The 14,981-nt window shown below is 41.2% G+C and overlaps 1 protein-coding gene across 1 annotated transcript; it reads left to right on the forward strand.

Moving 5' to 3' along the window:
- Positions 1-321: 321 nt before the first annotated feature.
- On the forward strand, positions 322-14,872 carry vps52 (VPS52 subunit of GARP complex). Its single transcript, XM_077507629.1, has 20 exons — positions 322-489; positions 1,089-1,170; positions 1,406-1,458; positions 1,529-1,604; positions 2,004-2,071; positions 2,158-2,333; positions 4,217-4,367; positions 6,947-7,047; positions 7,155-7,287; positions 9,427-9,484; positions 9,967-10,100; positions 10,817-10,972; positions 12,062-12,180; positions 12,252-12,375; positions 12,676-12,771; positions 12,837-12,944; positions 13,079-13,144; positions 13,220-13,331; positions 14,337-14,455; positions 14,533-14,872. Exons 1-20 carry the CDS (start codon positions 415-417, stop codon positions 14,677-14,679), a joined length of 2,154 nt encoding a protein of 717 aa, XP_077363755.1. The 5' UTR covers positions 322-414; the 3' UTR covers positions 14,680-14,872.
- The last annotated feature ends 109 nt before the right edge of the window (positions 14,873-14,981 follow it).

A 14,981-nucleotide genomic window follows, 5' to 3' on the forward strand; every position in this document is an offset into this window, starting at 1 on the left:
TTGTATTTATTTAGCTATTTTTCCTAAATGTGACGAATGATGTATTAAGGTCGTATTTAGTTTTCCATTCATTTATCTAATTAAATAATAGGGTAATTTATTGGAAACAACAAAATTCCAAATATAAGTAATATAATGAATGATAAATATACTGTGCGTTTTTTAAACAATTAGTAACTTAATCATTGTATAATGTAATTAGTTGAAAATGCAATTAAAATGAAAACGAATCAGCACGTTTAGAATTTAAGAAAAGGTGTCAAAAATAATGTCGAAATATGAAAGCTTATCCTCAACATGTAAAATTTTGCTGGAACGTGAGCGAAACACGACTGTATTTTTTCGTTGTTTTGCTTTTATTTGGTGGCGTTTTGGTTCCCCCCCGTACCACTCTCCACGTGACGTCACAGCACAATGGCGGAGGCTTCCGCGGATATGAACACCGCGGAGAGGAGGACACAAGCGGCCATGGCCTTCTTTCATGACGAGGTGACTTTTAATGGTGTCGGTGCCAAGTGTGTTTCAAGCAAGGTGTCGTCCTTTGGTCATTCCAGCTCGTTCAAGCACGCCTTCCCCGTTTTCTTCCCCGGAAGTCATTAGCATCCATTCATTAGCTTTAGCAAAACAAGATGACGTCGTACGGTTTTTCGGTTTGCTTCTGCACTCTTCGTAGTCACACAAAACTGTACTTTGTTTTTGTTTTTTTGTTTTTTGGTCAGGTCTCCATTGTAGTATTGTTGTGATGGCTTTTAGACAAACGCAAAAAAGCAAGTATTGTTTTTGGCGTTCTGGTGAGTGCCAAAAACGGTCTTAATCGCTACAAGCACAGCAGAACATGACAACACGGACGTACATGAACTAAGTGCTTTGCTTGTATTTGTTCTGTAAAAACAAATACAATGCGTCTGATTGTAATTATGTGACAGCGTAAAAAAAAAAAAAAAGACAACAACGTTTTTTTAGTTGGACTTGAGGAGTCAATGGCTATCTAAAAATGGAGTGATGAGGAATGACTGCACTCTTTGCCTAATCACTGCAAATTGCTATTCGGGAACGAGTTTGCAAACAGATTGCTCGCCTTTCCCCAGATGAGTGACGGGGAAATGGTCCAGCTGCAGCTGGGAGAACTGGACCTGACCACCGATGACTTGATCTTGGACGAAGTGGACCGTAAGGCCCCACACGCAAGTGAAGCCACTTCAATTGATATTTGAAAAACAAACGTAGAGCCCAGCACACTAGCCCATTGCCTACATACTGTACATGTTTATGTATTATATATATATACCACATTTTGAAGTTGAAGTAAGTCTGGTATCGATAGCGGCAGAACCCCGCACAGCGCGCGATGATTGATTTGGCGTTTGTCTTGCTGACTTGTTGACGCGGGGTCTTGTTCCCGCAGTTCACATCCAGGCCAATTTGGAGGATGAGCTTGTCAAGGAAGCGCTTCAGACGGTGAACATTTTCATTTGGTCCTTCCACCAAGCTCGTACGATGGCACCCGCTGACCGGCTTCTTTCCGCAGGGTGTGGACCTTCGCCAGTACTCCAAACAGGTGGAGGCGGAGCTTGAACGCATTGAGCAGGCCTCCATCAAGGACTGTATCCTCTTTTGTTGTTGTTGTTGTTGTTTTTTTGGCCAACTAACCAAGATTCACTTGGATCAATTTCAACAAAAAAAGAGCGAGCTAGAAAAGCACCTTCAGATGACATCGCTCCCATGGTGGTTTTTGAAGATTGTGCACAAGTAATACCCGTTTTTAAAAAACTAAAACTATAATGCTGATACTAATTAATATTGCTGATACTAAACGTAAACTAAATTAAGCATTTATCAAATCACTAAAACTAATAAAAACTAACAGAACCACCCTGAAAACTAATTAAATTGAAGAAAAAAAAACCTCAAAATGAAATAAAAACTAACTAAAATGAAAAATTCCACAACTATAATAACCCTGGTCGCAAGTTGTTGTTGTTTTTCCTGAGCAGCGTCGTCAGACATCAAGGAGAGCCAGAACATCGCTCTGCTGCACCAGCAGATCAGCGCCTGCGACGCCATTTTGGAGGTGGGTGCGCGCAATACGGGATTTGCGGCGCTCCGGCCGGCACTGAGCCAGCCTCGCCTTCCCCTTTCCTCGTCTCTGCCTCGCAGCGCATGGAGGAGATGCTGAGCGGCTTCCAGGGCGACCTGTCGTCCATCAGCAGCGAGATCCACACGCTGCAGCAGCAGTCGCTCAGCATGAACGTCCGTCTGAAGAACCGCCAGGCGGTCCGCAGCCACCTCAGCCAGCTGGTGGACGAGCTGCTGGTGCCCGGTGCCATGATCTCGTAAGACAGAGACCACACCCGAGACTTTGAGCTCCGCGTGGGCGCACATTTCAGGAGCAGCCTCACTTTACCGTCTCTGGAAAGTCATAAAGCTAGACTAGACTAGACTAATAATAATAAACAATAAGAGGGACTAAATCAGTATGCATTTTCGTCGACGAATGAAAACGAGATGAAAATGTTAATATTAACTAATTAATTCATTCTAGATAATTATTAATGAATAACTAACATGAATCCAACGACTGTAACGTTCCAACAATAATGTTAATGTGACCGCTAACTAATGCTGGCTAACTTGCTAGCGCATAGCATGGAGCCACCGTAACCTCCGTAAATGAGTGTCAAGTTGTTTTTCATCAAAAAAGATGAGAACATTTGATGCGAGATATTTTAGATCTGAAATGTTCAACAATTAGCTGACAAAAAAAAAATACAGGGATAAAATGACTGTCCTGACTAAAACTGATGAATAAAATTGTTTTCTTGGCCTAAAATAAAGACTAAAATGCTCAATTTATAGTTGACCATAAATGGACTAAATAAAAACGGGATGAGGTTGACTAACTATGATGAAAACTAAGAAGCGGGATTGAAACTGGACTAAAATTGAGACTAAATCTAAAAGTGGTGAATAAAATGAACACTCGTCAAAAGAAAATTGTCTAGTGAGATGTGACTGTCATTTTCCAAAAAATAGAGAATTTCAAAGAAAAAGTGGTCCGCTATGTGTAAAAGGAAAAATATGTATATGATTCAGCCAATGGATTGTTCAAGTATTGCGGCTTGTAGTGCGATTGCACAGACTCAACACTGGAATGCTCAAATTTCAAGGTCTGGGAAGGGGAAGACAAGTCCCAACATCACAGTTATTCAACCTCATCCCATTTTTATTTAGTCCATGTTTCATCGACTGTAAATCGAGCATTTTAATCTTTATTTTAGTCCAAGAAAACTACATTTTATTTGTCCAGTTTTAGTCAACAAAAAGTTTCAACGTCTTAGTCTACTTTTAATCAGGACAACCATTTTACCCCTGGATATTTTTTTTTTGTCAGCAGATTATGTTCAACATTTCCTAGAAAATGGCGTTCATAGTTTTTCTTTATTTACCGGAATTTCTCAGTCAAAATGCGTCCCGAACCGTTGAACGTACCGGCACAAACGAGGTATCAAAATATACGGCTCGATCTGACTTGGCGGGAAATTATTTTTTTTGGAATGCCGAGTTACCATGGCGATGCAATGAATGGAGAAGGGGGGGGATATCCACAAATCAAGCACCTAGGGATTTCAACAGGAAGTGACTTGATTTCAATAGGAAGTGACCCGGAAGTGGCCTAAAATCAACAGGAAGTGACCTGATTTCAACAGGAAGTGACCCAGAACTGACTTGATTTCAACAGGAAGTGACTTGATTTCAATAGGAAGTGACCCGGAAGTGGCCTAAAATCAACAGGAAGTGACCTGATTTCAACAGGAAGTGACCCAGAACTGACTTCATTTCAACAGGAAGTGACTTGATTTCAACAGGATTTGTCAAACTGTTCAGTGCATGCGGCTTTCCACCCTGCAAGAGTCAGCAGTCACATCCAGGGTTTAGTCTTGTCTAGTCTAGTTTTAGTCGGGTGAAAAATGTGTGTTGACAAAATGATTTTCGATTTGTTTTTGTTGACGAAATGAACACTTATCAGGCGGCCATTTTCATCCGGTGAAGGTGGCGAGTCTAGAGTGCAAACGCTGCATCTTCCACTTGCTGACCGACCATCGCTAGTTGCGCATTTTGGCCACATCCTGAAATTTGGCTTACCAACTTTTTGGTAGTGTTTTATAAAATATATATATATATAAAAAGAAAAAAACAGGCCCTTTTGTCCACCCAGAACCATCCTGGACAGCCCGGTGACGGAGCAGGACTTTGTGGAGCAGCTGCACGAGCTCAACAACAAGATCAACCTGGCCAAGGAGCTCAGCTTCCGAGAGACGCTGGCCTGCTCCGACATCCAGGACATCGTGGACCGCCTCAAGATCAAGGTCGGCCAGTTTTGCGCTCGTCGTCGTCGCTTTCACGCCGTTTTGGCCTTTTGTGACAACTTTCAACTTTTATTTTGCACTCAGATCCACTTTGAAAACAAAATAAGAATGTGCAGCCCAAACTTGGGTGGACCTTGCGAATCCGCGTATCATTCGTTCAGTTGTTTTTCCAAACAAAACGGGCAGTACTAAAACAAAACAAAAAAAAGACTTGTTTTCTCAAAATTTGTTCCAAAAACGGAGGTAACGACTCGTTTTCCGATTTGTGGCCAAATGAATTTTTTATTTTTTATTTGTAGTTGTTTTACCTGACTCATGGCTCGACTTTGACGGCGGTCATGTTTTCTGGCCTCACAGTTACCCTCTTACCCCCGCTGAAGAGCACATCTTCAGCCATCTTTGCAATTCCTAGTGCACACTAACTGATCTGTATATTTTACTGTATAACTGATAGCCCATACACGCCCATGCAAGCCGTTGAAGCCACGGGGCGGCCATCTTACCGCCCCCATCGCGTGAGCAGATATGTATACGTACAGATGAGGCATATACAGCTTGTACACTCTTATGCTGCATTGGAGGATGGTCAGAGTTGTTTTTTCCCAGTTCTGACCTGGAAGCGTTTGAGGTGAAAGTAAGCAACCAAAATGGCGGATAGTGGTAAATTGTTTTTAATTTTGGTTCTTAAAACTCATTTTTGACCTTCAGCAAACCTCCCTTCTCGTAATTTTGCTGAGTTTGTTTGTATCTTATTTCATAAGCATTCCATACAATGAAATAGTATAATTTCATTCTGGGAGATGGCGGCATCCAGTCACGTACGTTGCATTACATCAAGTTATGTTGAATATTTATGAATGAAGAAAGCTACCTGGTTTGATACTCGAATAATTGTGTTTTGCCATTGTAGAGTCACCTCACTCGTAGTCCGTCGGTGAAGTCGGGCTCCTTTTTTTTTTCCGACTTTGCAAGTGGAATTTCCGAGTTCAAGGGGGCGTTCCCGTACACACTTCCTGGTTTGAACTCGAAAAAGTCTGATTTCCGACCATCCTCGAATGCAGCAATAGTATATAGGGCTGGGGGGCGGCCATGGGATTGCTGGTTGGCTGGGTGGTCGTTATTTTTCTTAACAAGTATATATATATATATATATATATATATATATATATATATATATATATATACAGATCATGAATCAGATTTGAAAAATAAATGGCTCCCGGGTCACGCAACTTGCATCAAGTGCAAATATCCAAACTGGATGAAACGTCCCAAATCGCCCGTTGCCCGTGTTTCCCATTTTCCAACAAAATCGCAAATCAGAAAAACGAGTCGTTCCCCGTTTTCTTCATTTTGGTTTTTGGAACGAATATTGAGAAAACAAGTCGTTGTTTTTTTTGTTTTGTTTGTTTTTGTGCCTCGCGTTTTGTTTGGAAAAAATGACTGAACGAATGATAGACAGATTGTTGTGCCGCTGTTGTATAAATGGCTCCACCCACGTATGTTCTGTATTTGTTTTGACACAATTGAAGAAGGTGGCAGGTGTCTTGATAACAGGCCCGACTTGTCGACCCGGCCCTGGAAAACGGCCCTGCCGATGATAAAGAAGCTTTTTTTTTTTTCCTCTTCTTTTTGTTACCTTGACGACCAGAAGCACAACTCGAGCTTGGCATCTTGATTGCGCCCTCCAGAGTGGAGGGTGTGCGTGTGAAGGGAGTGGAGCAAGCCAATATTTTTCCATTTGTTGATTGATGCATTGAAGAGGGGCAATACACATGAACGAACGAACGAACGAACGAACGAACGAACGTCGCTGTTGACGCATCAGCGTTTGGCCAAAAGCCATGTGATCATCTGCACTCCCTAAACTGATGCTTCAGAGCTCTCAAGCTGAAGTGATGGAAATTCCAAAAAGTCTCAAAGGGCTTCAAAAGCCCACGGTTGGCACAAAATCAGCTACAAACCGGGCAAGCCAAACAACAAACAAACCCCGTTTGGGACCACACATGGGGAGAATCATACTTAAAATTGAAATGAATTAAAAATTAAAATAATAAAATTAAATAGAAATAAAAAAATATATTAAATAAATAAATATAATTAGAATAATTATTACGAAAATTATTATAAATAATGATAATAGTTATAAATTATTTCTATTATATTTATATATTAAATATAATTAAATAATATAGAAATAAAAAAAATTAAATTAGAAATTTAAATTCAATTAAAATGAACTTAATGTAATTTAAATATAAATTAATTGAAATTAATTAAAGCTGAAATAAATACATATTTATAAATAGAAATAATAATTATAAATGATTTCAAAATATTAAATACAATTAAATAATAAATAAATATATACATAAATAGAAATGAAATAAAATTACAAATGAATTAAATAAATTCATTATATTTAATTCATTTATTAAAATTAAAAAAAATAAATTAATTGAAATTAATTTAGGGTGAAATTAGTGCAAAAATAAGTTTGTTTTTGAACAGACGATGCACATTAAGTTTAAAAAGCATCTTTTTTTTTTTTTTTTTTTTTTTCCCCTTCTGGATTCCAGGCAGTATCGAAGATTCGAGAGTTCATCCTTCAGAAGATTTACTCCTTCAGGAAGCCCATGACCAACTATCAGATCCCGCAGAACACTCTGCTCAAGTACAGGTGCGTGCGAACGCGCACACAGGCGTGCGTGCGTGCGTGCGTGCGTACGTGCGTGCGAGCGACATCCACATTGGCGTGCGTGTGTGTGTGTGTGTGTGTGCACGCAGATTCTTCTACCAATTCCTCCTGGCTAACGAGAGGACGGTGGCCAAGGAGGTGCGCGACGATTACGTGGACACCATGAGTAAAATCTACTTCAGCTACTTCAAATCTTACAGCGGACGACTGCTCAAAGTGCAGGTGAGCCAGCCGGCCGCTATCAAGCGTCTGAATGCAACGCTCGCACACACCCTGCAATTACACGGCAGGTGGCTAATTATCTTTAATTGAATTGAGGTTGTACGTTGAATGTCTTCCAGAAGTTATAAAAAGAAAGAGTTGCGTATAAAGGTCACGTCAACATGTGACAAGCTGCATCCGGAATGTTCTTTTTTTGTTTTGTTTTTTTGCTTTTGTTTTTTCCACTGGAGGTGGGAGGTTCATACAGAGCCCGGTAGGGGACATCATGAAAATATTTCAGATTGCAATCCTATTATTGCAGTACTATTGCATTATAACCAAGTTATTTTAGTTAACTAAATCGAACGAAAAAACTCAAATTTTGTTCACAAAATAAAATAACAAAAATGCTTTCTAAAAAACAAAAACTAACTGAAACAGCATTTTATGTTTACAAAACTAAAATGATAATTATTTAATGTAAAAATGTCTTTCTTTTTAGTCTTTGGTAATGAATTGAATGATGTTATCACTACCATGCTGTTTAGAAGTATTGTGCACAAGTAATACACATTAAAAAAAAACTAAAACTAATACTGAAACTAACTAAACGAAGCATTCATTAAATAACTACAACGAATCAAAAGTAACAGAACCACCCAGAAAACGAATTCAAACTAAGTCCATTTCAAAAACAAAACTCAAAACAAACTCGAATGCAAAATTCTTAAACTACAACAACCCGGGTTATAATGCGAATAATTTGCAATATAACACAAAACTATTGCGTTCTAACACAGTAACTTTTTTGCAAAATATATTGTGATGTGGAATCTCTAGTTCTCTCGCAAACAATTTGCGTCATTTCTCAATGGGGATATACCGATTATCGGCCGGGCCGATTTTTGGTATTCTGGCAAATGTCGGCATCGGCCATTTTTTGAATCTGAAGGCCAATAAAGCTGGTATCTCGCTGAGCAGTGAATACTTGGGAAAGTAGTGAATTTGGGGTTTTCGTCAGGAATTGTAAGATGTTCACAGACTCGACTCAACTCAACTTTTTTTATAAAAAAAAAGTTGTTGTTTTTTTCTCTCAATTTTACCGCAAATGAATATTGGTTTGAAATATCGGTTATCGGCCTCCTTGACTGCTAATAATTGGTATCGGTATCGGCCTTGAAGAAAACCTCATCGATCTATCACTATTTCGCAATATGTTTTGCAAAGGGATTAGTTTTGCGTTATATTGCAAATGACTGCATTATAGCGCAAAAGTTATTGCAATATAACGCAACGGGATTGCATTACATTGTATTGCAATCTTCAATATTTTCGTGACATCCCCTGCCGGGCTCCGTAGCTTCAAGTGTGGCTGAGCACGCAATCACTTTTGGCTTGTCGAGGGCCTCGCCTGCAGGCCAACTTCGACGAGCCAACATTCAGCTTGCATTCTGTTCACTTGTTGTGTTTGAACAAGACCTCACCCTCAAAAAACATTTGGAAAATGGCCCATATACCAAAATTCACCAAAATGTTTGCTGATCATCGGCCCGGCCAATCATCGTTCTGTCCTTTCTTTGCTTTCCTTTTGAGTGATTTGGGAGTTGAAGAAACTTGCAGCGGTTCATCGTTCCTCGAATTCCAAGATTGTTGCAAAATGTGTGCTGAAGAAAGGCAGCAAGATTTTTGACAATGATATGACGGCTTCCCACAGAAAGGGTTGGCCTTTTTTTTTGTGTGCAAGTCGATGACTTGCCAACTTATTTTCCCTCCCTGCTACTCGAGGAAACCCTGCTCTAATTTGCTGACAAGTTTCCGTTTGAAACTTCCAGGTGGAAATGAAAAAAGAAATGATAACAAGTCTGATTTCATCCTTTTCAAGGACTTATTACATGTTTTGTTTTGTTTGGAAAATTGCCCAAATCCGATCACATGACATGCATCGGTGAAACAAAAGCAAAGATTTGTTTCATTTGCAAAATAAGTCGCCACGCGTGCTTGCTTCATTTGGATACAAAAGACAAAATCACTGTAAAGCAGCTGTCACTATACAATCAATGGGATCATTAGCAGACAAAAGGCTGGGGAATATCCATGTGACTCATCTTCATCATCATCATCATCATTGTAGAGGAGCTAATCAGTGCCTTGTGTGTGCAGTACGAGGAAGTTGCTGACAAAGACGACCTGATGGGTGTTGAGGACACTGCCAAAAAGGGTAATCATCATATCTGTGTGTGCGTGTGTCGATAATAATAGCTTTTCAATTTGAAGGAATAAAAGGACACGCCTGCGAGATGGTGCGTGTGCGCCTCATTTTTAATTAAGGGTGTGAAGAGAACAAAAGAAATGTCTGGAGTGTCTTGAATGTGTGGGTGTGTCCGCCCAAAAAAGTGCTTGATCACTATCCTAAAAGGTGCAGCAGTGCAAGTGCATCAAAACTCTTTTCCATTTTTTTCCATTAAAAGTATGTTGTTGTTGTTTTTTATTGGAGTATACAGCACATTATGTATATAATTTTCATTTATTATATGTTTTTTCATTTTGGTGTGATTTTTTTAGTTTATTATGAATGCTTTTTCATTCATCTTTTGTTTTTTGTAGTTTATCAATCTTTTTTTTTCCCATTAAAAGTATATTGTTTTATACAGCACTATAAAAAAGATGCTGATATGTGGACGGTTGTCATCATCTTTGCAGGTTTCTTCTCCAAACCGTCTCTGAAGAGCCGCAACACCATCTTCACTCTGGGCCATAGGGGCGCCATACTCAGCCCTCCCGAGCTGGAGGGGCCAATTCTGGTTCCGCACACGGCGCAGAGAGGCGACAGCAGGGTGAGTCACTCGCTAATTCCTAAAGAAATGACAAAAGTTGACTTCCTGCTGATGCCACGTTAACCAGCAAGAAAGCTGCTCGATGAGGTGATCGTTTGAAGACAGTCTTGCAAAAAATACATAAAAGTCTTAATGGTTGGTGTTGGTTGGAAAACAAATGGGAAATGCATGTACAGTGTTCCCTCGTTTGTTGCATTCCATAACACAATAAGTGAAACCCATCGGGTTTATTTATTTGTTTATTTATTTATTTTAAAAGCATGTCTTTTCCATTTGTGGCACGTTTTTTTTTTCTTCTGGTTGTTTTTCCGTTCTTGTTTTTTTTTTTCATTTATTGTACATTTCTTTGATTTATACTACAGTATATATATATTTTTTTCCATAAATACTATATATTTTTCATTTATTATTCATTTTTTCCTTTTATATATATATATATATATATATATATATATATATATATATATATATATATATATATATATATATATATTATTTTTTTTTCCATTGATGATTCATTATTGAGAGTCAATTTCCAAATGGCAGACAAAATGAGTGCAAGATGAAGATGAGGCGGCGGCGGAAGCGCAGAGCGCGTGTGAAAGAAAAAAACGAGTTATCTGAGGACAATGTGATGGTTTGAAGGGGAATGCGAAGAATGGAAGCGGGCGGGCGAGCGAGCGTCGTAACTAAAAGGGAGCCTGGTGCGCCCGCAGTTCCCGTATGAGACGCTGTTCCGCAGCCAACACTACGCCCTGTTGGACAACGGCTGCAGGGAGTTCCTCTTCCTGTGCGACTTCTTCATGGTGGCCGGGAACTCCGCCCTGGACCTCTTCAACAGCATCATGGGAAAAACGCTCGGCATGTTTCTGGTGAGCGAACGCCGCCTCGCCTCGTGTCGCGTCGCATCGAGTCACGTCGCGTCGTCTCAACAAAATCCCGTTTGGCGCTTTTGCTGCTCCTCAAGGTGTTCTTCGCAACATTGCGTCATCACAACAAAAATGAAAGGAAAACTAAAATAGAAGCCATTCATTGAGACGATGACTACAACTAAAATAGCGTTAACCAGATAATCATCAATAACATCTTTCAAAACAACACCAAAGGATATATCTTCTTGAGAAAATTCTCTTAACTAATTTGTTCCCAAAAACGTATAAATACGTTCTATTGTAAATTTATGAAGTGTCCCAAAGACGTATTTATGTTGTTTTTTTTGTTTTTGTTTTTTTAACGGGTGAAAAATTGTAATAATTACAAAAACGGCCAGCAGGTGGCAGCAGAGTATAAGAGATCAACCAGGGCCATGTTGCAACAAGCTCTTCTCGACACTTTTTTTCACCGGGAATGTGAATCTTGATGACACTTAGCTATATTCTAATGCTAATTGTTGCAAAATGGAAACAGAGGGAAATCTACTTTTTTTCCTGATGAAAGAAGTGACTTTGATCTTTCTTTTGGTAGGTATTGTTATATGTTTTTAATAGCAATAGAGCACAATATTCTGCGGGCCTTGCAAAATCAGTCCAAATCCAGTAAAACAGCCGGGAGTGAAGGGAATCGCTTCAGTCAAAATGGCCGCCAGTCAATGAGTTAGACATGACAACAAGGAGAGAAGACACTCAGTTGAAAGCTCGTGAGGAGAGAGGAGGGGAACTGACTTTTATAATTCACTACTGCGCTCTCTGGGGGGGAAAAAAAAAATAAAATAAAAAAAAAAAAAATCCCCTCCTCAGCCTCTCTTTTTATTTGGTTTCTACGCCCCTAGTTCCGACTCTAATAATGCAAATGCAAAACATAGTTGGAACACAGTGTACTGTAACGGAAATGTCCACTGCCATCCAATAGTTGAACATTCTGGAGAGGTCATTTGAATGAAGGAAGTCAAATGTGGTCCAATTAGTGCAAAGGATCGTCGTCGTGGCTGTTGACCTGACGTTGAAGCGTTTTTGTGCGCGCAGAAGAGCATGTCGACGTACGTGTCGGACTGCTACGACGGCATCGCCGTCTTCCTGTGCATCCACATCATCCTGCGCTTCCGGGCCATCGCCGCCAAGAGGAACATTCCGGCGCTGGACAAGTGAGTGAGCGAGCGCCTGCGCGACGGCCGGCAGCCTCCTGAAAAGCGCTGCGTGTCGCTGTGCGCCTCAGGTACTGGGAGGCCGTGCTGGAGCTGCTGTGGCCGCGCTTTGAGCTCATCCTGGAGATGAACATCCACAGCATCAGGAACACCGACCCGCAGAAGTTGGGGCTGCTCGACACGCGGCCGCACTACGTACGTCGCACGGCGGCAAACCTGCCACGTCAGATGACACCTTTGGCACGATTCTCACTTTCTTCTCACAATTGTGACATGAAAGTCACTTTTCTGATTTTGTTATTCTCACTTTAACGTCAGAATAACAGTCGCACGAATAAAGTCACAATTCGGACTTCCAAGTGAGAATTCTGAGATTAAAGTCAGAATTCTCAGGTGAGAGTTGTAAGGTGGGAATTGTGCAAATAAAGTTGAGTTGTCTGCTCGGCCTTAAAGAACGTCTCGACCCGTGTCATATTTCCGCGTGCGTCATTTCAGATCACGCGGCGTTACGCCGAGTTCTCGTCGGCCGTGGTCAGCATCAACCAGACGTTCCCCAACGAGAGGACCAACGCTCTACTGGCTCAGCTGCAGGTAACCTACGGGGAGGTTGGGGGGGTACGAGCAGGCCCGCCATGATGTCACGCGTGACCTTTCAGGCGGAGGTGGAGAACTTTGTGCTGAAGATGGCGGCCGAGTTCCCGTCCAGGAGGGAGCAACTCATCTTCCTCATCAACAACTACGACATGATGCTCGGCGTGCTCATGGTAAGTCCGCGCCGGCGACGTTATTCAACGCCCGCTAACACTTAAACACAGGCAAAAAAAACAACCATGAAAAGGAATGAGAGCAAAAGTCAGCAAAGGGCAGGAATTTACATGTCGTTGCATGTTTTGTCCAGGAGAGGGCAGCAGACGACAGCAAGGAAGTGGAAGGCTTCCAGCAGCTGCTGCTGGCCAGGACGCAGGCGAGCGCTCTTTTGCTTGAGCTTTTTATTGTGAAAGGTGTGTGTGCATTGATGATGCTGACACGCTGCCGCTAGGAGTTTATTGAGGAGCTCCTGTCGGCGCCGTTCGGGGGGATGATCGCCTTCGTCAAGGAGGCCGAGGCGCTGATGGAGAAAGGGCAGCTGGAGCGCCTGAAGAACGACGAAGGTGAACGCCTTCTTCAAAAAAATATGTCCGTTTTTTTCAGGAAACACAAAAATTGAAGCATTTGCATCATGAGGAGATGATTTAGGCTCAAAAAAATGCAAGAAAAATGACTTGAGCAGTTATTTTAAGAGGGTGACGATACGAAACTTATCGCATGTCTTTGCGATATGCATATTGCATGGAGCAGTATTGCGATATTGATATTTTTTCAATATATTGTGCAGCCGTAATTCGAGTACAAGTACTCCAATCCCGGCGACAGCAATACGCAAAAATGTTTTTTGGGCCTGATTTTGTCTTTCACAAAAAAAAAGAAAAAAAGACTCACATGCAAGGTGCAACGATGAATCGGCTCATCACTGATAATCAAATTGATGGACAAGATCAATGCCTGATCTGTTTGGAGACATTGATGAGCTCACAATTGTCTAGTTTTAGTCAGGACAGTCATTGATCCCTATATATATATATATATATATATGTATATATATATATATATATATATATATATATATATTAGTAGATTATGTTGAATATCTAAAATCAAAACGTCTAAAATGTTTTCTCTCATCTTTTTTTTGATGAAAAACAAGTTAGCTAGCATTAGTTAGCGGTCACATTAACATTGTTAGAACTTATAGTTGTTGCATTATAACTGTAATTAATGAATGAGAGTTAATATTATATTATTGACTAGACTAAGTGCAATTACTGTATAAATAGCTTGGGAATGCTGAAAACCTGGAAGGTGTGAATTTTTGAAGCAAGTTGAAATTTGAATGGTGTACATTTTTGTCTCGTCTTCATTAGTGGACAAAAATGCATACTGATTTAGTCCCTGTTATTGTTCATGAATGAGGGTTTTAGTCATGTTTAATTTTCGTTGACGAAATGAACACGACTTGAGTCACACCTTGTATGTGAAGTACTCGACTAGCCAGTCGTGCCCGCCTATGTGCTCACCCGTGTGCTCACCCGTGCGCTGGCCCCCGCGCACGCGCTCAGCTCGCATCTGCCAGCTGGTGCGCGGCTTCTCGGCCTCGTGGAAGCAGTCGGTGGAGGCCATGAGCCAGGACGTGATGAGGTCCTTCACCAACTTCAAGAACGGAACGGGCATCATCCAGGTGAGGGCGAGGAGGGGGCGGGGCTTGATTGACGCTCGCTTTGACCTTTGACCCCTTTGTCGGTCCGGCCGTCGCAGGGCGCCCTCACCCAGCTGATCCAGTACTACCACAGCTTCCACAAGATCCTCAGCCAGCCCGCTTTCCGCAGCCTGCCGGCCCGCTCCGACCTCATCAACCTGCATCACCTCATGGTGGAGGTGAAGAAGCACAAGCCCAACTTCTGATCCCGTCGTGGGGACGAAATGACGACTCGCCGGCGCAACCTGACGTAACGTTCACCCTTTACCACTCCCCGACTATTTCATCCATTTAGTTCCGCTGCGAAAATGAGCTGAGTTGGAAATGATCTTCAATCAACATATTTCATTCAAATGGATTTTTTTTCCTTTACTGCTGTTAATAAAAGTTTGACAAGTGGCAGGTTGTCCTAAGGTCATTTTGCTAAATTGGGGGCTTCCCTGCCTGCCTGTGTACGACTGCATCACTTCCTGCAATCCACCCAAATTGCCATGTGATGTTCCTACAT

This window comes from Festucalex cinctus, chromosome 19, assembly GCF_051991245.1.
Source record: "Festucalex cinctus isolate MCC-2025b chromosome 19, RoL_Fcin_1.0, whole genome shotgun sequence".
Classification (NCBI taxonomy): Eukaryota; Metazoa; Chordata; class Actinopteri; order Syngnathiformes; family Syngnathidae; genus Festucalex; species Festucalex cinctus.